This window comes from Ananas comosus, unplaced genomic scaffold, assembly GCF_001540865.1.
Source record: "Ananas comosus cultivar F153 unplaced genomic scaffold, ASM154086v1, whole genome shotgun sequence".
In the NCBI taxonomy this organism is placed as follows: Eukaryota; Viridiplantae; Streptophyta; class Magnoliopsida; order Poales; family Bromeliaceae; genus Ananas; species Ananas comosus.
In genome coordinates, this window is record NW_017893374.1 from 28,071 (window position 1) to 50,127 (window position 22,057).

Here is a 22,057-nt window from a genome sequence, read left to right on the forward strand (position 1 = left end):
AAAAAAAAAAAAAAAATTATGAGCTGGTGGCCTATGCCCTAGGATGGCTAGGCCCAACCTAAACGGGCCTGGGCCAGGAACCGTGTCGGGACCAGACATGGCACCGCACGGTGTGGATAAGGATTCGTGCCGTGCCAGGTCGCCTCCGGTCCCGACCGGCCATGAGTGAATGTGGGCTGTGTTGGCCCGGCACGACCCACATTACCACCCTGTATCTCAGGCAAAGAAATGAGTAAGTACACACGCACTTTCACTTTATCCATGTAAAACTCTGGTGCAATTTTCTTTCTCTGGTGGACCCAAACCGGTCCATTTGACTTTAAAATACCCTGACCAAACAAGGGCTCTTGCCCCTTCTGATGGTGCCTTGGCTTTCCCAGATCCAATGATACGCACAAGCTTATGTCCTTAATTAGACCAGGATCTGTCACATACAATGCAGGTCTCCTCTCCATCCAGTATAAATATGTTGGCCCTGTTAGTAACAATAAGGAAAAAAAAAAAAAGAAAAAGAAATCAAGATTTGAGTTGTATGGAAAAATCTCAAACATAGTAAAGTTAATGTGTGTAAATGGGTAAATAAAATTTTGAAAGTGTTTCATTTTAATCCTTATCGTTGTTCGAAATTTTCGAAGAATAATTATTTTTTACCTACACTTATTGCTCCTCTAACTCCAGACAGCTCTCCTTAATTTGCAACACTCAAGTCTAATCAAGGACAGCATAATAGTTTCATGCATGTATGCACCGACCCTTTCTAGTACAAGTGAGCTCACAAGTTTGAAACTTAGTTACTTCATATTTGCTGTTAATAAGTTATTTATAAAAAAATAAATCAAGTAGATAGTGGGCTACTTTTCTCTCGAATATAATTTCATATTGCAATAAAGTCAAACAAAAATTTTCTCTTGTGCTTTTATACAAAATGAGACTTTTTGTTTGTTGGTATTGTACCTAGGTGGAGTAACTGCTACAAAGAGGACTTTCTCCTATATATATATCTTCATGCACCATGTATTTCTATGAAGCTTTAATGATCTTCAATCTTACACGTCAACCAAATCATCTATTGAATTAAAGGATTCTCTAGATTTAAAATTCCACCATTGAACTTAAAAGTCTAGATGAATTATGCCTAAGGACGGAGCTGGTTAGAATGAAGCGATTTTGAATGTTGCAATGTTATTTGGATGTTGGAATAAGATATATTCAATAATAACTTATTCGGTATGAAGATTTTCTTATATTATTGGAAACTAGGGGTTTCATTTTTGCTCCTTGAAAAAAGTGTTGGCATCTATAATTTGATTGGATAGCAAATTATACCTACATAATGATTCATTTTATTTTGAAAAGAATGACACGAAGACCTATGGTATCCTATTCAAGACAACATATATTTGATTATGAACTTCAACTACCTACATGTCTCTTGAGCAAGAATATCTTGTTTAGAATATCTTTTTGATTTACTAAAGAACCTCATAGCATTTAGTACAAAAGTGTGATAAAAAAAAAATATAAATTAGAATTCCAGATTTGGCCTTCTATATCGTCAATTCTTTGGAATAAAAAAATACCTTATATTTTACCAAATAATGAATGTTAAAAATACTCCTTCAAGGGGTCAAAAATTAAACTCCTTACAGCTTATCATGCGAAACAATTTTTCATACCGAATAAGCTATCATATTATTGAATAACTTATTTCGACATCTAAATAAGAACTAGCTAATTAAATCAAAAAGATATGCCAAATAAAATGCTTAATTATGAATAAAACTTGACTATAAGTATAGAATATTGTAAATTATATGAACAAGATCATAGATATAACATGCCGACCATTTGATTATTTGCGGGTTATCTCACCGACCATTTGATTAATTGTCACCATCAATTTTGATTATTTTTCTTTTGGTAGTTACCTGTCCAAATAATTAAGTGTGTACTATCAACTTTTCCCACAACCGTTCGAATATTTTTAGGCAAATTAATTTAGAATTTGCTGCATTGAAACTATCGAATCCCATCAATAAATGGTACAGATAAAACCATTTCAACAAGGAATCTAAATAAAGTACGTGCGTACACTCACAATAGTGTTACAATTGACTATATGTGTTTATGTACTTCTATTATTGGTTGCGTACGTATGTAGATAATCTTTATGCACTGTTAATATCTTGATAAATTTATATAGTAGTAATATTACTGTACATTAATTATTAAAAAGGTGTATTATTGCGTACATATATGCATTATAGTTTGTGTGCAATATTAATGTGCATTTATAAGAAAACATTATTGTATATTGATAATTCCACAGTTCCATCCAACCCTTCTCGACCAACAAAAGAAAAAAAATAAAAATAAAAAAGAAAGAGTACTATGATGCAATATTAAGTGATCAAAAAAATATATTTAGAATCTTAACGCTCACTTGCATGAACATAAAAATGATCAGTGTCTTAAAATTATTTTTAAGTTAACTTTATTCACCAAATCCATTGAATAAAATATGTTGAAATACTATCTATAATATCACAGCCGGACTATATATATATATATATATATATATATATATATATACATATATGGAGAGATAGAGAGAACCTGGCTGGATACTATCGATAGCACTAAGTGTTTGGTACTATCGAATTTTCCGTCTTTAGATTTAACTCGTTAACTATTTTCACCCGTTAGATTATACTATTAAACAAATAATTTACTTAACCTTAAGCTCCTAATAGTACATTTCTTCATCCAAGAGCCGAAAATCTATTAGCACCAACAACTCTGTGCTATTGATAGTATTCCAACTTAATTCTATATATAGAGTTTGGCTATGATACTATCGATAGCACCGAGCGTTGGGTGCTATCGGGTTTTCTGCCATTAGATTTAACTCTTTAACTATTTTCACCCGTTATATATATATATATATATATAAAAGCTATAAGTTAACTGCTGAGAAACGTTACTTTGTCATTTAATTGGATGGAGTATCTATTAATTAACCACATTCCGTTTCTTTCTTTTTTAATGAACGCTCTAATCATTTTATTTTTGAAGCTATATATATATTATGTATGGCAAGTTATTTATTTTTTTAATCATTGGAAACTGTGTTAAAATAGGCAGGGACTTACTCTGTGGCTACAGCATGTGCTGATTTAATTAATTACATAGATTATAAAAGAATAATTCTAATAAAGCATTGTTGTTGTATACAACATATGTGTAACTAACACCAAATGTTACTCATGTAGTGAAATAGAAAGATATATATGCACCTTATTGGTCAATTTCAACTTCTCTTCTATTTATAATAATTTATTGAAATTGTCACAATAATTTGCTTGAGTTCGCAGAAAATTTGCATCAAATTAGTTAGGAAGTGTTCTTATTATACTTGGTAGGTGGCATAGTTATTTAATTATTCAATCACCTCATTCAAAGACTTCTTATTTGGTAGGAAGCTTCCCCATTACAAATTCCTAAAATATCCGAAGATGTTGACAATGTTGCCGGCCGATTAAACTTCTTATTCATTATTTTATTTAATCTTTTATTTACTATGAACATTGTAGATAAAATTTAAAGTAAAGATAGCGTACTATTTTCTTTGATCATTTGTTTTCAGAAGTGAATTTAGTTGTAAGTGTAAAACAAGTAAGATTCGAACTTAGAGGACTTTAGGCACTAACCATCAAAACCTTTCCTGTCAATGCTAGGGATGGTCGATTAATAATTATATACTCGGAATAGATTTATATTATAATATATATAAAATAGCCTTATCTATACTATTGAGTAATAGAGCAATCTGTTTTCTGACTTTTGGGTTAATCAACCTTTAGCATTATTTATAATCTTCGTAATTAATATTATTACCTGTGTACGACCAGTCAAACCTAAAATATACTAAACCGTTGGGCAGGCACCCGTATCGTCAATTCTTGATCTAAAGGTCAAAAAATTGAAACATCAAATTCTCTATTACTGTCCAATAAATAGTAGCTCTACACTATAGTATATATATATATAATATATATATATATTATATATATATATATATATATATTGAGATATTATACTACTAAAAGTATATGAAAAGTATTTATTATCAACTTTTCTACTAACTCCCACTAAACTCCAGGCGTCTAATGATAAAAAATTGATAGCAAATATTATTTCTTTACTATAAAAAATATTTTAGCTTCTCTCTCTATATATAATTTGACTATAGGATAAATCTAGTTGAAATTAATTAATAAATTACTTCTTTTCATTATCTTTTTTTCCCTTGAACTATCAAAGAGTGTGTTACTATAAATTTAAATTTAATACTTTCTCCATTTGAACTCACAATTTTTAACACCGACTGTTCATAGAGCAAATGACAAAAAATTTGATAGTTAGTATCTGATGTCTCAAATTTAAAATTTAGTTATTCATATTAATTTCTAGCTAAGTTATTTCTTAAAAATATAAACGAAGCTGCGAGTAGCATACTACCTTTCTCTCTCTAAAAAAAAAAAAATTGTAATTTTAACGGACCCTATTGTTAAAATTCGATTAATCAAATGATATTGTATATATAGCATCCGTTTTCCATCACACCATGATTGTTACCACAACAAAAGCTATACGTAAAAGAAGATTTATAAATGACAAATTCATATATATATATATTGCACGCATGGAATTAAACAAAGAACTACAATTGCATACCATAATCTTTGCTCCATTGAGTGAAATAAGGAAAGAGAGCTTGCGAATAGTCGACAAAACCTCGCCCCTTCGCCACCGTCGCCGCCGTCGCCGGCCACGGGCTCCTCCTTGTCATCTCCCGTAGATTACCGGAGACGAACGACGGCGGCGGCCCCTCGATCCCTTGCTCCCTAAAAGCCTCTCTGATCCTCTTAGTTTTCAACCATGCAATTATGTAACAAAATAGAACCGAAGTGCAAAACCCTACGATGGCCAAAGAGAGCATCATAATGCCTACTCCTTTCTTTTTTTCACCTTCATTTTTCTCTTCACTGTTGCCGCTTTATATATATATATATATAGTTACATGAGTAGGACTTGTGTGCTATTAGAAGCGAGGAGGTCTCGATGCTCCTAAACTGTTTTCAATGATTAAACTTCTAAATCAATGATCGATTCCATTAGACTTGATCCAATATATTTAAAATATCTAAAAAAAAATTTTGCTATTTTTCACAAGTGATTAAATGGATTCAAAATCAATATTTTTTTAGCTGATATGTGCCGTTTTACAAGTTTAATGGTGTAAAAGAATTCAAATCGGATGAAATTTTTTATAGAAAATTTTTATACTATATCTACTGCAAGATTAATATTTCTGATCGAAAATTTTAATACTATATCATAACTTTTTGTAAGATTTTTATTTTCAATCGTCGACTTTGAGTCATTTTGATCACTAGATGAACGATATCAAAAAACTACAAAATTTATTTTTTAAATATTTTAAATATGCTAAATCAAGTTTAACAAAATCGACCGTCAATTTAAAAATTTTATTATAAAAAATAATTTAGAAACACGAAAATTTCCATACACCTGATAGTACATAAGTCCTACGCATGCATACACACTAAAAAGTCAAAGGCCTTAGCTATTTCGTATTGTTTAGCGTGTAGTAGTAGAAGGGACAGGAACGTTGGATATATATATAACTATATGTAAGAAAGAGAAATTATTCCATGCACCGAGTATCTGAATAACTCATGCACCGCAATAAATATTCGACTCAATGAATTAAAAAAAATAATAATAACTGTTCAAAATATGCTACACATTTTGAATCTCGTAGAACCGATTCAACAATTTAAACTCTGATTTTGAGGCTTCTATAACGCGAGTTTTGGAGAAGTGGTGCATGGTGAAACGGGTCCATGCAATAATTTCTAGCATGGAGTGCGCACAGTTATCCAAGAAATGACGTGGACGAACAACACAAAAGTCATCGCAATCAAAATATTGCGTACACCTGGTGCACCACCATCTCGTAATTATTATTATTATTATTATTTTTTAAGAACTTGGAGCATGAAATTTTATAATCCTATTCAGAATAATTCCAATTAAGACTCCAACTCATAAACCTCCCACACCACGATCAAGTGCCGTTTCATTGTGATACCATTTATCTCTCAACTTTAATTATCTGATTTTTTAATTTTATTTTTAATTTTTTATTTTACATTCATAAACTTTTTAAGCGGCGGTGAATCCATATTAATGTTAGTGAGATCCATTAAAACCATTTTACGAAAAGAATAATAATCCCTGTGTAGTTTATCCTACTTTAGTTAATTAATTATCGCAACTTCATTTAATTTAATAAATGAATAAAGTTTATACCTTTGTTTTCATGCACGTGGCATCAACAATAAAGTTTCCAATGTTATAAATTTGAATCCCAAATAAAAAGAAAAGAAACTATCTAACGTTAGGTGCTCATGTAGCCACTTCCTATATAATTTCTTAATTGATCGAGTTGTAGGTGCATGCATAAATTATATTTATATTTTACTATTTTGTGATTGAAAATTAATTTGTTCCTTTTATTTATGAATAATAGTTATATAAAGGTTGTTAGTGTAATTATTATTAAGTTGTTATAGCATATATATATATATATATATATAAACACCTAAGTAATACATTAATGGCCTGTTATTAATTATTTATTAATGTTGATTCTAGATAATATTTGTTAGTAAAATGACAAAATGTTTTGGTTATTATTTTTTATGAATCATAATTATTGATTTTTTTGTAATTATTTTTGACATCTTGTTAATTTTTTTTATAATATAATTCAAAATAGTATGTATTTTTTTCATACAATACTTCTTAACAACTGTATTTACAGAATTTTTATCTATGTTTTTCATATGTGCTCTTTGTTTCACATTTATTTTTTTTTATTTTTTTATGAGTTATTTTAATTAACTTAACCCTTACTTTCATGGGAATTTGAGAAGCTCCTCAAGACAAATTTGATGTTGATGAGACAAACTTAGCTTCATGATGGTATATATGGTTACTTTTATTGAACAATAAATATATATTAAAGGCCTAATTAAAACATTAAGAGGTACAAAATAAAAAGGGACCAATGGTGCAATTAAAAAACTTAATTATGAACATTCTTCATTTCAGTTTTAATTGATCGTGTCCCGCATTTGCAATGTATCAATTCAAATTTCTTTATTTGTTACTTTTATAAAGGAAAAAAGCAAACTTAGTGGATTAATGAGCACATAAAGGCCAAATTAAGCAGAGTACGTTAAACAATTTCAATGGAAAAATAAAGCAAAAAATATATATTTTACTTATACTTCTGATGATAGATGATAATATATGATTTACAAATACTATTTTTTTTACATAATATTTTTGCCACAAAAAAAGACTTTTTCAAATGGTGCACAATTTGTACGGATGCACCGAGTGCAGGGAGTATTTTGCTTTAGCGAGGTCGGCGGATCACTTTGTTTTGCTGGACCATCCTAAAAAGTTTAATTTTTTTCTAAAAAAAAGCAAATGGACCACAAAATGAAAATAAATACAAATTAATTGGCCATTTTTTAGGTGGAGAATTAATTCTCCACTACACAATACTGCTTAATTACTTATATTTTTAATGTTAATGATTGTTTCGTTTCTTTAATTAAATAAATCTATAACATGCATGCATGGTCCGGAAATAGAGACACTAAACACGTTTAAAATAGATTGAAAAAAAAAAATAAAAAAAGAATCAGTAAAGTTTACTTATTCCCGGATGAATTGATTACTTGTGATGTATCCCTCTCAACGACGCTATAATAAATTAACTTGTTTTTGTTTATGGACGAGAATAAAGATATAAAATTGAAAAAATAATGGAGATTGGACCTAGTTAGGCTTAATTAAAACTTAAATTAAAATTTGATTTTCCTTACCAACATGGTTGTTGAGGTCAAAGATTCGAGCCTCGTTTGTACCCTTCTTATAATCTTATAATTTAAGTCCTAATAATACGTTTTTGTCACAATTGGAGGTGCAGGTCTTGTTGGGATGCATAAATAAATTAACAAATATAGAACGTAAAACAGAAACAGAAGGATACAATCGTATTTGATTGAATTTAATAATATAAAAAATATATTAAACTTTTTAGGATAGAATTACAATTCAACGAAGACAAAAAGAACTATAAGAGATGAAAATTGTTACATAGACCTCTTCGCGCCCTCGTTTAGGGCATTCTCCGACGACACCGACAATTTCGTGAGGTACTACACCGTTGTCAACTTCTTCTCGGCAACTCTATATGCTAGCTGATACTTCTCGTCCTTGAAGGCCATTAGAGGAGGAGGAAGCACCTCCTTAGCATATCTATATTACAAATTTAATTACAAATATTACACATCTTCTTATGAATAGTAGGCCAAGGGCCACCAGAAAAAAAAAAAAATGCAAGTAAATGCAATGAAAAGTGAAGAGCTATTTGAAAAAATAGAATAAATGTATTTTTTTTAGAGAAGAAAAGAAAAGGCTTAAGATCCCACCTCCCTCAAATTAAGAGAATATATCCATGTAAGATTTAGACATGAGAATTCATGCATAGATATAAATTTGATTGTTAATAGGCGCGATTAAATATTTAAACTAAAATATTATATTCAGATTTCAAATCATGAATAGCAAAACATTCGAAGATGCAAAAAAAATCCAACTTCATATTCACTGTCATATTAAAATATCTTTATATGGAATTCCGATATTCAAACAGGGCCACAGAGAAATATTTCCTTATACTAAGGAGAAAATTGCAATGACACATCATTAGATAGAAGAAAAGGAGAAAGAACAAAAACAGTAATAAGAAGGAAACAAATTAAATGCCAGGAGAAACAAACTTAATTATTATTTTAAGCAATAAATTGAAATACAAAGTAAGTTAAAACTCCATGTATATATATTGTAACAATTCACAGCCTCTTCACTATAAGTGGTACACCAAACCCTGGCTCAACTGTTAATCTAAATGCAGGTGAATGGACATAGCTCGGCGAGAGCGCGAAAACAAATTTGGATAAAAGAAGTGAGAGGACAATTTTCAACTCTATCATGGCCAAGTTCTGACCCGCGCAAGTCCGAATCCCGAGACCGAAGGGCATGTACATGTGAGGAGGCTTACAAGCCCCTGCAATGCCGTTTGCGAACCTCTCGGGGTTGAACTCGTCGGTGTTCGGACCCCATAACTCTCCGTCACGGTGCGCAATTGCGATCAGGATCTTCACATTGACGCCTTTCGGAATGTGGATGTCGAGCTTATGTCTCTTAGCAGTTTCGCAGAGGGTTCACGAAGAAGCGGAGATGAGGCGAAGGCGGTCTCCTTGAATCACCATAAGTCAACTGAAAAAGAAGGAAATGCAGAATGATCTTCAAGATACCATCTCGCGTATCGTTAGATGACATTACATGGATGATATATTTCTGTTCAATTGACAGGAGGAAATAAATACAAGGGTAATAAGATTGCATGAATTATAAAGGCCAGAGACTTTAATGATGAAAATGTTCGTAGCATTCCTCAACTGTTTCTCAAAGATCATCTTTGATGTCATATGAAGGTACTCTACTCTAGGTCTGATTGAGGAGAAAACGATAATATATCTTTTACGAACTCAAATGTGAAGAGTAAGGGGGGGTGCGATCGGAATTTCATCTATATACATTGAAAGAATGCGAATATCACATGGTGGACGAAAAGCGAATCATCACATGCAACGTGATAAAAGTGAAGATGTTCAGATGATCATTACCGTTCTCACCTCCTGAGCATGTCGAAATCCAGTGATTTCCCTGGCACGCTCTCTAACCTAAGGCTCGAGCGGCGTTTGGCCATTCTGGTGCGCGAGAAGCTCAAACACTATGTGCGCTGACCGCGTCGTTCATGCCCGAACAGTAGATTATTCTCTGCAGATTGTCGACTATATAACCACAGCCCTGCGCTAGCACGCTCGACTATGGCTTGTAAAAATCATTTTACTTGGATGAGGATGGACTTCTCTCTTGGTGCTCAATTCGGCGAGTCAAATGAGTAAACGATTTCTCTATTAACCCATATCCGTCGTTTACCTGCTGTTGTTGATATCTAGTACAACATTGTAGTTCCTTAATATATAATGAGACATATTGGCATCCTATATATATATACTATAATATAGAGTTGGCTAGAAGTACTATCGTAGTAAACGGCTGTGTTGATTTACCCGATTTGTTTTCGTGATAGAATTCCAAATTGACGATCGGGCTACGTTGAAATATGATCTTAACACTTGACAGTGTTTAGAAAATCATTTCAAATCTTGTGACATCATTTGTCCTAATGTCAAAGGGTTTTCAAAATTTCCATTTTAATGGTCGATAAGAGACGTTTTCTCTTTACGGGCGTAAAGATATCAAATCAATTGAATTTTTGTTTAGAAGAATTCTTTAAACTATTTAAAACAAGATCTATACTCTGATCTTAGATTAGAAACTCCTATCATCATATTTTTAAGAGTATCATTTTCAGGCCATTCATTTTCTATTCATATGATGGATAAAAGAACAATATCGAAACGTGCGTGAATTGATTTCTAGGTAGTTAATGTTTAGATCGATATTACACGAAGCCGATGTCAATTTGGAAGCTGCTATATTAAAAAAATCGTAGTAAAACGGCTCGTTTAGCTACGATAGTAATCTAAGCTCACTCTATATATATTATAATATATATAATTTTCTTCTTGTTTTGTATTTCTTCAGGCGAACGTTAAGGAAGTATAAATAAATGAATTTAATTAAGCCAAGCGGATTCCTCAAAGCAACATGGTATATAAGAAAATCATGTAACCAAGAAAAGATAATTCGCGATTAAGTTATTACAAAGAAAGCAAAGAAAAGAAATGAGCAAATAACAATACCAATTAGATAATAGAGAAAAATAACAAGAGAAGGTAAAGCTGACTTCTTCGGCTCATGTGTTTTCAATAGAAGAATTATAGGGCCGTGTCAGTTAATAGTGTGAGTTTTCAGATGCATTATCTTAATGAATAGCTACTAATTAAAATGTTCTAAATCTATTTCAAATAGAGCTTAGAAGGCCGAACTATTTTACTTTTAATAGTGGTTAGAAATGGACCTAACTATGCATTATTGCTATTAGGTAGTGTGGATAGTTTGTTTATTACAAGTTTAATAAGTTTCTTAGTATTAACTGTCTGATTGGACTTCCTAACAATCTTAGAGACTAAAAGAATGAATGTCTACGACATAACCGGGCACCAGGATACGATTAAGTAAACGTCGGCTTTGCCATTGCCAATCTTGAAGCCGAATTTCGAGAATATTTTTTACTGTAGGCAAAACTACTCCCAAAACAAGCCTTGAATACAGATAGCCTGAAAAGTTTTCTCAGATACTCATCAACTCTAATTCTTACTCCGTACTCACCCTCGAAGCATCTTCAGATCTAGCAAAGGCTTAGCCGGGCCTCCACATTAAGTCCACCATTCCGCTGGTGCATATGTCCACATGAAGTTAGTAGATAGTACATAACTTCTTTCTTAGTTCGTTCCGATAAATTCCATGGATCGACAATGTTTTGTTCCAACAATGAATGAGCCTAAATATACTGGACAAATGGCATAATAGCCAGCTTCGATACACTGTTGAGAGTGGATCATACTATTTTTGATGCCTAGGGAGATGGTTTTACTTGCAAAATATAAACCAGATACGATGAAGAAATATACAAGATCAACCATAGAAGTCACACCTCGGAAGCCAGATGCGAAAAAGAAGTCCAACAGTGAACAATCAAGGATCACAGATCCATGATCTCTATGTTGCGACTTCAAATTACTCATCTTAATATACCTTCACTTTCTCCATGAGAACTCCGAGCTATAACTTTCCTGTTGTGAGCCATAAGTCGCCGTCGCGCCAAATCGCCTCGGGCCGAAAGAGCTTTAGCGTTCCTTCTGTAAGTAGAAGGCTTACCAAGATCTAACGACTTGCAGTTCGCATGCTCCTTCACACCAAGTCGGGCGGTTACATTAGTATTTGTAGGCCACCAGTTGAATAAGCATATACACAGGTCCTGTTTGTTCCAACGCCATACAAATCTCAGTACAACGATCGGAGGTGTATATGCTAAATGCCCAAAAGAGGCTATTATCCGACCAAATCTACTACACTGAAATTGAAGACTTGGATGTAAGAAGTAAAAGGAAACCTATTAAGACTAATTCGCGGCTGTTAGTAGCTATAAGATTCATGCTTTTCGATTATATAAGTATTAGAGCATTTATCCCCCCCGAGTTCCAGAGGTCATGGATTCGCTACATCTCGTTGGGTGCAGTTAGGACTGGCCTCAGCTCACGTGCACAGCGGTATAATCAAATGAATCATGCCACATGTACTTGACGAAGAGACACAAGAGACGATAAGCATAAATGGCATATGGCGGATTTGTTAATATATATTCTGATCTGTTTTTCTAGCTAGGTCGATCTTTCGAATAATGTGACTATCAAGTGTGAAACCGGAAGAGACAACTAGCAAAAATGTAATGGATAAACGCCAAAAAGCTTAGAGAGATACATATAAGTTTTTCTCCAGTAATGAAGTAAGGGAACAGAGTGGGACATAGTAGGTGGCCCAAGGCGTGACTCGGCTTCTTCTGGAGAGTGATTCACTCTTGTTTGGATCCTCTAATCTCTCCGGTATGTTCCGTAACAAAAGAAGGGACGGGCCTCATCCCTTGCTCGCTCAGTCCTTCACTTACTCTCTCGGGTTAATCCAAAGATGTAGCAGAAGCAGGGGAGGAGTGAGAATCAAGAGGTGGTGAGAGAGGAAGAGAGGAGTGAGCGCCCACCATTCCATGATGCGGGGAGGTGAGAGTTACGGGGGGAAGGGAAGACAGGAGCGAATCTCTTTGCGGCTCCCGCGGCATGGAAAGATGAGTAAAGGCACAGGCGATGCTGTTTGTTTTCACTTCATCTCTTCTCTCACTGTCTGCCTCTTTGTAAGTTGTTAGCTTTTCTGTTTTTGTCATTTTTTTCTGGTTGGGAAGGGAAGTATCTTTTTAGTCGGAGAAGCTTAAATTAGAAACTTCCAAAATACCTGCTCCAGTGGTTTCATACTTTCTCATTTTAATATCATATAATTTAAAATATATAGATTTAATATTTTGTAATTTTTTTATTTATTATTTTTATTATTTTTTTTGTTAAATCAACGACAAAGTTACACTAAAGATACTAAAATATAATATTCGATAACCTATGGTGGGTATTTGACGTTTTTTAAATATAATATTAACGGAAATGTTAATGGAGGAGCCCACCGAAAAAAAAAAAAAAAAAACCAATATTATTAATAAAATGATACACTTTAAAACCACATAATAGCTAAAGTAGAAAATGTGCAACTATAGGGATACGTATTTGAAGATTACCGCTATTTATTAAGGATTGTATTTTTAGTTTTGAGGCTTTTATTCTATGGGAAAATTCAAGATATCAATTCATGTGTGTTCGTATTTTTTTATTTTAGTATTTTTATAATTTAAAATATATCACTTTTATATCTCGTTAATCTTATTTTCTCTTTTCGTTGTTCCTCTATTAATTTTTTTCATTAAATCGGTGACAAAGGTTAAAATCATCGTATGAGTAAAGGAAATTTGAATAAAGCACATGATACTAAAGTAAATATTCGATAAAATCATAAGTAGGTATCTGAAGGTTTTTTTATGATTTACGAAAAGTTAAGAAAGGCGCTAACGAAAAAAAAAGAGAACCAAAAATACTAAAATGAGAAAGTGCAGAAACTAGCCATGATGGATTTGAAAGTTTACCTTTATTTATTTACTGACTTTGGTACATTGAAATTAAAATTTATTTTTAAAATTATCATTTTTTTTAAAATAAAAAAAATCAACTATTAGTAAACATGAATGAGAAATTAGGATACTTTGAAAGAATTTTTAAAATCAATAAAATATCTATATTGTCTCAAAATAATAAAATATTTTTAAAATTTTAAAAGTCATATTAGATATCATCCTTAATAAGTGGTTATTTTTTTTTTCCTGTGCTTTTGGTTAAACTTAAAACGGTAGTAGCGTAAGTGTTCGAGGAAACTTAAGGGTCTGACGATTGTCTTAGCGCGAACAGAGGGCTATGGTGCTTGAATATCTAAGGTCCGAAATTCCGAATTATAATTTGATTCATAATTTTCAGCATAAGTTTTTTTAAATGAAATAACCAAAGCGGTAGCAGACTATCCTATCTTTCTCAAAAAGAATTAAGCTGGTGTTAAACTTCATGAGACACAAAGATAATTAAAATAAGGGAGCTTGTTGCTTTATTTATACCTTTACTAATTTAAAAATTTTAATTTTAATTATTAATATTCAACATATTCGTCTAAACTAGTTTCAATCAGTGACTCTAGAGAAGATCAAAATGTTTGAGGATTTTTTAAATATCATTTCACATTTATTCTTCACTATTCTAGACATTCTTACTAATCCAAGCAAATTAATCAAACTCCAGAAGAAACAGGGATATTCTTAAAAAAATATTATTATTTAAATCATAAAAATATTTTTGATTCTTCAAATAAATAAAATATTTTTCAAATTTTGAGCTGAGTATTCAGATTTTATTATTATATCTCTTAAATAATCCGACCTATCCTGTGCTCGAGCTTGTCGAAACTTAATGTGCTTTTTACCTTAACTATAATAATGGTATCTAGTTTTAGTATCATTTTCAATGTGGGACTAAATATAAAATTAAAATCAAATTCTACAAAAAATTAGAGAACAAGTAAAACATCAAAGATAATTCAAGAGTGAACAAGTCGACAAATGAAGATTAAAAAAGAAAAATAGGGGGAAAGTTTAGCAAAAGAAATTTCGAGCTTCTAATTCGTTTGCATAAGAGAGAAATTTAATTCAGTGGCCACATATTAAATTGAAAAGCCTCGAGTGCTCTTCTAATTTATGTGTTTTCTCTGATCCTATAATTAATTATGCTGCCTGTATCATCTAAACAACGCGTCGCCGCGATTTTGCACTTCAAATTAGTTAAAACTGTGCATGAAATTTATTGCAGCTGCTTGAGCGAGAGTAAAAGAACATGAAGCCAGATCAAGATCTATCAATTTGCAAATTAGCTTCCGCATAGTATTGTTGTAAGCCACTGGTTTCTTAGTTCTCCCCTGGTGAAAGACCTCTATTTCTTTCAGTGGGCTTCCACACAAATTTTCTCCGACAAAAAAAAAAACGAGAGAAAAGAAGAGACTTTATCTTCTTTATGATTTTCATCTATTTTTTATCTAAAACTAAGAAGTTATACTTATGGCCATTGGGTATATAAGAGGCTTTGCAGGAGTAATTTTTTGAATATATCTTTTTAACAGAATTATCCATTATATCTTTTCATTAAGATATTATTCATCGCCAAAAAAAAGAAAAAAGTATACAATGAAACATCTGCTTCTGAGTGGGCGAAAAACTCAAATTTTAGCTCCCGTTATATTACCAGTTGCCGGCATTCTGCAATAACTCTAACTTTAGGTCCGAAGGACGGAAGAAGCGCAAGAACTGCAGTTCGGCTTTGATAGAAGGCTCACAACAATCACCGACTGAGAAGCGTGTAAATGATAAAAACACAATTTTCTTTAAAACTTGAGCTAGAACGATGTTTAGAAAATAAAATAAAACAAAAAAAAAAAAAAAAAAAAAAAAAATAAAAAAAAAAATATTAACAAAAAAAGATATCTGTTTTTCAATAATTTTTTTCTCATATCTGAGTTGCGAGATATTTTGACAAACCTAAAATGGGAAGAAATGAAATGAAGACTAGAAGGCCAATGCAGATTCGAATTCAGAGATTTCTACAAAATAGCATGCTGAAATAATATAACAAGTATTCATTTTTTTTTACACAGTTTAAACTATAAAAAAACGGTATTTATAATATTTATATTCATAGACCATTCCTAACACAAAGTAGTAAGAGGATTTAGTGGTTGGTATTCGAGATCTAATTCAAATTACTAGTTGATTCCATTTTCTCAGCTAAGTTATCTAAAGAAATTAAGTGCGTAGACGAGAGAAGCGACCAGTAGCACTAATAATGCTTTAAATTTTTGTTATCCATAAATGTAAAAAATACTGAGAAGCTAAACCTTTGCTCAATAATCCATACCACAAGGCTATGGGCTCTGATCACAAACGCAAGCCTGTAATCCCCTCAGAGGGAAAATCCACTTGCTAATGGCTGTCTCCAAGGTGAGGAATGACTCTTTAGTTTTCCAGTCAGCAATATGGTTGCATGAAAAATAAATAATGATATAAAAGTAATATGAAATATAATTAGATTAGCTCTGTCCTGTCATAATCATAGTACAATATCAGTGTTATAATCATATACTATTTAGAAGGTTCCATCATCCATAAGTTTATAAGTGATAGATTATAGGACTTAATTGAATTGCGGCTTACTATTCACATTAAAAGTATCTTATTTTTTTTAATTTATCGTGAGGTAGAAATTTTAAGACTTAAAAATGCAAAGCAGAAGGTAGCTAACAGCAGAAAAAAAATATAAGAGAGGGGAGGGGAACGACGGATGGACGTACAGGGCAGACGGGGTGGATCTTGGTGAGGGTGGACTCGGGGTCGCCGAGGCCGCGGGCGGTGAGGTCGAGAAAGCGGTAGCCCTTGTAGCGGAGGCGGTTGAGGTACCGGCCCTCGTACCCGCCCTCGTGCGGCGAGTACACCGCCAGCGCCTTGTGCTTCTCCACGTCGTCGAGCCACCGCCCCAGGTCCGGCCGGACCAGGTCGCCCCCGATCAAGTCCCCAATCCCGCACCGTATTGAAAATGCGGCCGCGCGGCCCCTCCGCCGCCGACGCCCGCAGGACGAGGCCAAGGGGAGCGGCGAGGATAGGCGGAGCGCGGCGGCTGAGGACGACATCGATTGCTTGCTCTTTTACTATTATTATTATTATTATTATTATTATTATTATTTTTGCTCTCGCTGAGGTTGGGAAGGGGAGGTGTTTGTGTTGTGGTGGAGAGAGGGAATTGTGTGGTTTTGATTTGGGGGCGTTGGAGGGAGAACGAGCGGTTGAGTTTGTGGCGGGGACAGGGGATAAGCTGGGGCCCACGTGGTACACGTGGAGTGCGCGGGATGGGGTGAAAAAGGCAAGCACGGGAAAGCACGTATTATGATTAGCCACGTGGCGTCAGAAATGCTTCGTGCACCCGGTGCACGCTCCTCCGTGCTAGATCCCATGCTTTTGAAAATTTTTATTTTCAATTAACTAATAAAGAAATTATATTATAGTGAGCACTAGTATGCTCTTTCTTTCATCTTTATTTTAATTCTTAGTTTCCAAAATTAGAAAATTAATTGGAATTAAGATCATATCCAATTAGAATCCAAATTGATTTTAAATATTTTAGACTTGATTCAGTTAAAAAATATAAGAAATAATTTTAAATTCAAAATTAATTCAAAATGATGGAGGTTAGAGTAAGTAAAAATAAAACTAAATATCAGGCCAAACCAAATTAACAAAATAATTAAAATTCTAATTTTTTTTTTCAACACTAAGATTTATTTTTTTTATTAAACATATCAAAAAATCAAACTAAATTGATTAGATATTTACTAAAATTCTGTATAGACCATCATTTAATACATGTTAAAATGAACGAAGAAAGATCGTCCACAAGTGACGTGGTGCTCCGGGACCTTTCTCTCTTCGTTTTGTATTTCACATTGCGCACAAATCCAGAGATAAAACCTCCCTCTCCTTCGCCCATGGCGAGCTCCGCCTCCATGGCCACGATCTCCGCCTCCTCCTCCTCCTTCCCCTTCTCCCCTCACTCGAACTCTCGAAACCCTAGACGAAGAGTCCCTCCGATCACCATCTCCACGAACCCCTCCCACCTCGACCCCCTCCAGCTCCGCGACCTCCTCCTCTCCTGCAACCTCTCCTGCGACCGCTTCCCCCTCGCCGGCCCCTGCGGCCGCGCCGAGCCCGTCGACGCGCGGAAGCTCCGCCGCGCCCTCGCCCACAGCTTCGTCGTCGTCTCCGTCTTCTGCAGGGCCCAATTCTTAGACCGGGACGACGAGCGCGATGGTCCAGGGCTAGGGTTAGGATTTGAAGAGCTCTTCGAGAGGGCGCTCCCCGTGTCGGGGTCCGATCACCGGTTGGTGGGGTTCGGGAGGGCGGTTTCGGATGGTGGCCTCACCGCTTCGATTCATGATGTGGTGGTAATGTTTTTCTTTGAATCTGTCCAATTTATACTGTTTTTCGCGAGGATATTTTGCTAGTTTTGAGTAGGGTTTATGGAATTGATCATTTCTAGGGAGTTTCTGTGGGTGGAGTTTGATGGTTAGTTTTGAAATTTGCGTAGTTCGATTGTCTAATTAGAGTAATTGATAAAGCGGTTACTTTAACTTTGTGCGTACAATGTGAATGCTGTGTTGTGCTTCTGAAAATAAGGTTCATTAAGAGTAAACCCTTTGACCAATTGTATTGTGTGGGCTCTTCGATTCGTCCTGTTTTTGTGATACAGTTTAAAAGGATAAGTCATGTTGTTAGCCACATAACCAAATAGGGTCTGGTGTTATGAGATTCAGAGAAGATTAGAAATAGAAGGAATAAAAGATGATCAGCCCAGGCATATCGGTAAGTAGCTTTAGTTTTCAGTGATAGATGCAAGTGGCCTTTCGCAATTTCTATCCACGTGGTACAATCCTAAGCACATTTAAAATCTTCAATGTATGCAGTTCATTTTGATTTCATGGAATATCTTCAAGTTTTGCTGCTGAAGCTATTTTCGGCTTACTTTACATATTTTGGTGATTTCTTTTAGATTTTCTTTTTGTTATATTACGGCCAATCCTAAATTCTTTATTGCATGCTATTGAGTCGTGGTGACATAGACTATTGTCCATAATTTTGGAAGTAAAAGGAATTATCACTTGCTCTTAGAACTTATTAGATAAATACATTTCGAGCATGGTCAGCGCTATTACTAAATTCGTAAATTTATATAGAGATCTAGTTTTGAGTGAGTTTGGATGTATCTTACAGCCAAGAAGATAAATCTTTGCGGAATCCTGTTCTATTTGTTTAAATTTCATTTTATTTATAGATAGAAAGTAAAGTTTGTGATAGTTACAGAACTTCAAATTCATGACACTTTCTCCGTGCCTATCTTTTCTCTTCTTTTTTAGTTTCTTGATTTTTTTCAGTAACATGCTTTAAGAATGCAACGTTTTTCCACACCTTCATGGATTTATTTTGAAACTCGGAGATGCGTACTTGTGCATTATGAAGTTCATTAATTGGACAGGTGCAGCTGTATTTTGTTAGCTGGGAATGCATGTTAATGCATACATTTGACTGTAGAAATCCGTAACTATTGTCCGGTAAACCTTTGAATGCTTAAAACAGGAGCAGAAATGTAGTTTTCTTTTTCTTTTTCTTTTCTTTTTTTTTTTGTAATTTTGTTGCTTTCCTGCTATAAAAGTGTCATGTATGTGCAAATATTCATATGAATTTCATTCAGTAATTTTCAGGTCAATCCACTACTACAAAGGAGCGGTATTGGTCGAAAAATAGTTGAAAGAATTATCAGGTATACAAAAAAGTATGCTCTTTTTTCGTTTTTTGGTAAACACACCTATATTTTCTTCTGAAAGGAAAAGTTTTTTTGCAACTGTTATAATTCTGCTATTGAAAATCCCTGTATATCTTGCTGCCAATTCAAAGTTAGATAGCTTTTTTTTGGAACCATTCATTAGGTTCAACTTGCGAGAATCATTATTTCGGTTTGACTTGACTAGCCTGAATGTGATTTTTATATTTGAAACAATTTTCCAGGGTACTCACTAGCAGAGGCATATATGACATATCGGCCTTGTGTACAGAAAAGGAGAGGTATGACCCTTCTATATACTATATCTTGTCGCGTGAGCTTATTCGTAAGAAGCAAGCTCCTTTGGTTAGGGGAGTGGAAATATATTTTCTTCCTGTGCGGATGTTAGGTCGGGTTGTTGGAAATTAGTTTTCGTGGTTGAATATACTTTTCTTGGGGCGGAATGGTGTCCTTGAAAATTGTTTTAATTCATATTCATGCACTTCTAGCAGTAAATCTAATAACACATCAATATTTAAGGATGTAAGTATGATTGTTGTGTATCCATTATGATGTTCCTTTGCTGCTGGTAAGCTGTGAAAGGATAAATTGTGTTAAATCATAAATTGTGAAATGATGAACTAAATGCTGCTGTTGGTCTGCCCTAATAAACTTCGAGTTTGGTAACTTCTGTCTTGAGATCCATAGATTTGGTTTATTTTCTAGAAATTAAATCATATGAGAGATTAACTAAGCAAGTACTATGTTGCCGTATGGTATTTTGTTATATCATGTCCTTATTTTGGTGTTTCAATAGTTTCAAGCTGAAATTGGTATTTCGGGTAAATGTAACAACTAGAAACAATTGCATGCTTATGTGCAGCTAAAATTTACGTTTTTTTTTTGCATATATACCAAATATGCGACATTATGGAAATACCACTGCAAAGTTGGTATTTGCAGACGTACTCCATAAAACCTGGCTTCAGATATGATAATATGATACGCTTCCACTTTGTCCTTGTTTTGTACAACATTAGCCTGCAATTTATATTTATTTTTGCACCTTAAAAACTCTAATAAATTGTGATGCTTCTAGGTTGTTCTTCAAGGCATGCGGTTTCGGGGAGGACTCTTTGGGGTCTACAACAATGATGTACACTCGAACCGCCCCCAAGTTCTCTCAAGACAATATGACAGTGAGACCCGCTGGTAGATTGCTGTTATTGGTTCCGCCACTTTGTCGACAACTACACGCATCTAAGAAGATTAAAGTTCATATAAATGAACCAAAAACAGTTTAGTGAGGTGGGAATTTACATTAAGTATTTTCCTTTTTCTTTTCAACCAAAAGGGCTTGTTCTTTTCCCTCTATTTTAATTTGATGAACAAGTATTAAGTCTCACTTGTAAGTTGCGCTTTCAAAGTTTGTCACAAGGATTTAGTGCCTATCGGCACGGGCCGTATCTACCAGGCCGTATCGTGTCAACAAAATATCAACATGATACAGCCCCGTGTCGATTACATAATTTAAAACTCTTCTTTCTTTAAATTAATAAGTAATTTTTTCAATAAAGTTAAAAAAATTTGATAAAAATATATAATAAATAATTAGAATATTTTGTTAGTAAAAAAAAAAGTATTTTATGCTATTATGTGTCAGCACACATGTATGTTTTTTTACCAGCACACACCGTGCCATATCGTGCCGACAAGGTTTCGGCACGACTCCATGCCACTGCATGAACCTTGGTTTGTTGTATCCGATATTTGATCTTTCCAGTTGTCTAGCTATTAGAACATACTTTCTTTGGGTTCATATTTCTTGAGAGCTAAAGTATGGCGTGCTTAGAAGGGAAGCATGAAAATTGAACAGAATCCTAAACTCGTGTTTCCCTTCTTCTGGCAAGGTGGAATCTCAAGTTTCTTTAAATTAGTTTTGTTGAGAGCTGATAACTTTCTTTCGCTTTCATTTTACAGTGGAAGTTGTCTTTACAATTTTTTTTTTTCCTTGTCGTTTTATGTTGATGCAGGCATAAGTAAACCACATAAATTCGCCTCTTTTATTTTGTATGATTGCTATTTGGCTTCGCTTATCCTTTGAAAGCACAAAATTGGGTATATTCTTGTAACTACCCTAACACGTGATTGCCCAATTGTCATTAATATTTTTCACCCTCGAAAATGAAAGGGCCAATTCAAGGGCAAAAGTCTTTTCCATCACTGTTATTTAATATGCGAATAAATATTATATTATTTTCTGTTTGACTTTTTATCATTCTATATGGCATAATAGGATTAGT

At 33.7% G+C, this 22,057-nt stretch overlaps 2 protein-coding genes across 2 annotated transcripts; one reads left to right on the top strand and one right to left on the bottom strand.

Moving 5' to 3' along the window:
* Positions 1–47: 47 nt before the first annotated feature.
* On the bottom strand, positions 48–5,118 carry LOC109705813 (cytochrome P450 714D1-like). The gene is made up of 2 exons (XM_020226588.1): positions 4,738–5,118; positions 48–475 (listed from the first exon to the last, which is right to left on the bottom strand). Exons 1-2 carry the CDS (start codon positions 5,003–5,005, stop codon positions 48–50), a joined length of 696 nt encoding a protein of 231 aa, XP_020082177.1. The 5' UTR covers positions 5,006–5,118.
* A 12,781-nt stretch (positions 5,119–17,899) lies between these two features.
* Positions 17,900–21,827, top strand: LOC109705815 (uncharacterized N-acetyltransferase ycf52-like). Its single transcript, XM_020226590.1, has 4 exons — positions 17,900–18,381; positions 19,696–19,754; positions 20,000–20,056; positions 20,854–21,827. The coding sequence occupies exons 1-4, from the start codon at positions 17,926–17,928 to the stop codon at positions 21,056–21,058; spliced, it is 777 nt and encodes a 258-aa protein (XP_020082179.1). The 5' UTR covers positions 17,900–17,925; the 3' UTR covers positions 21,059–21,827.
* Positions 21,828–22,057: the final 230 nt, after the last annotated feature.

Bases quoted from the DNA above. Each gene is read 5' to 3' on its own strand.
- LOC109705813 (XM_020226588.1), bottom strand. From the start codon at position 5,005: ATGATGCTCTCTTTGGCCATCGTAGGGTTTTGCACTTCGGTTCTATTT. The intron at 476-4,737 runs GTATGCAATTGT...TGTTACTAACAG, and splicing joins TCAATGGAGCAAAGATTATG to GGCCAACATATTTATACTGG.
- LOC109705815 (XM_020226590.1), top strand. From the start codon at position 17,926: ATGGCGAGCTCCGCCTCCATGGCCACGATCTCCGCCTCCTCCTCCTCC. The intron at 18,382-19,695 runs GTAATGTTTTTC...AGTAATTTTCAG, and splicing joins CTTCGATTCATGATGTGGTG to GTCAATCCACTACTACAAAG. The intron at 19,755-19,999 runs GTATACAAAAAA...ACAATTTTCCAG, and splicing joins ATAGTTGAAAGAATTATCAG to GGTACTCACTAGCAGAGGCA.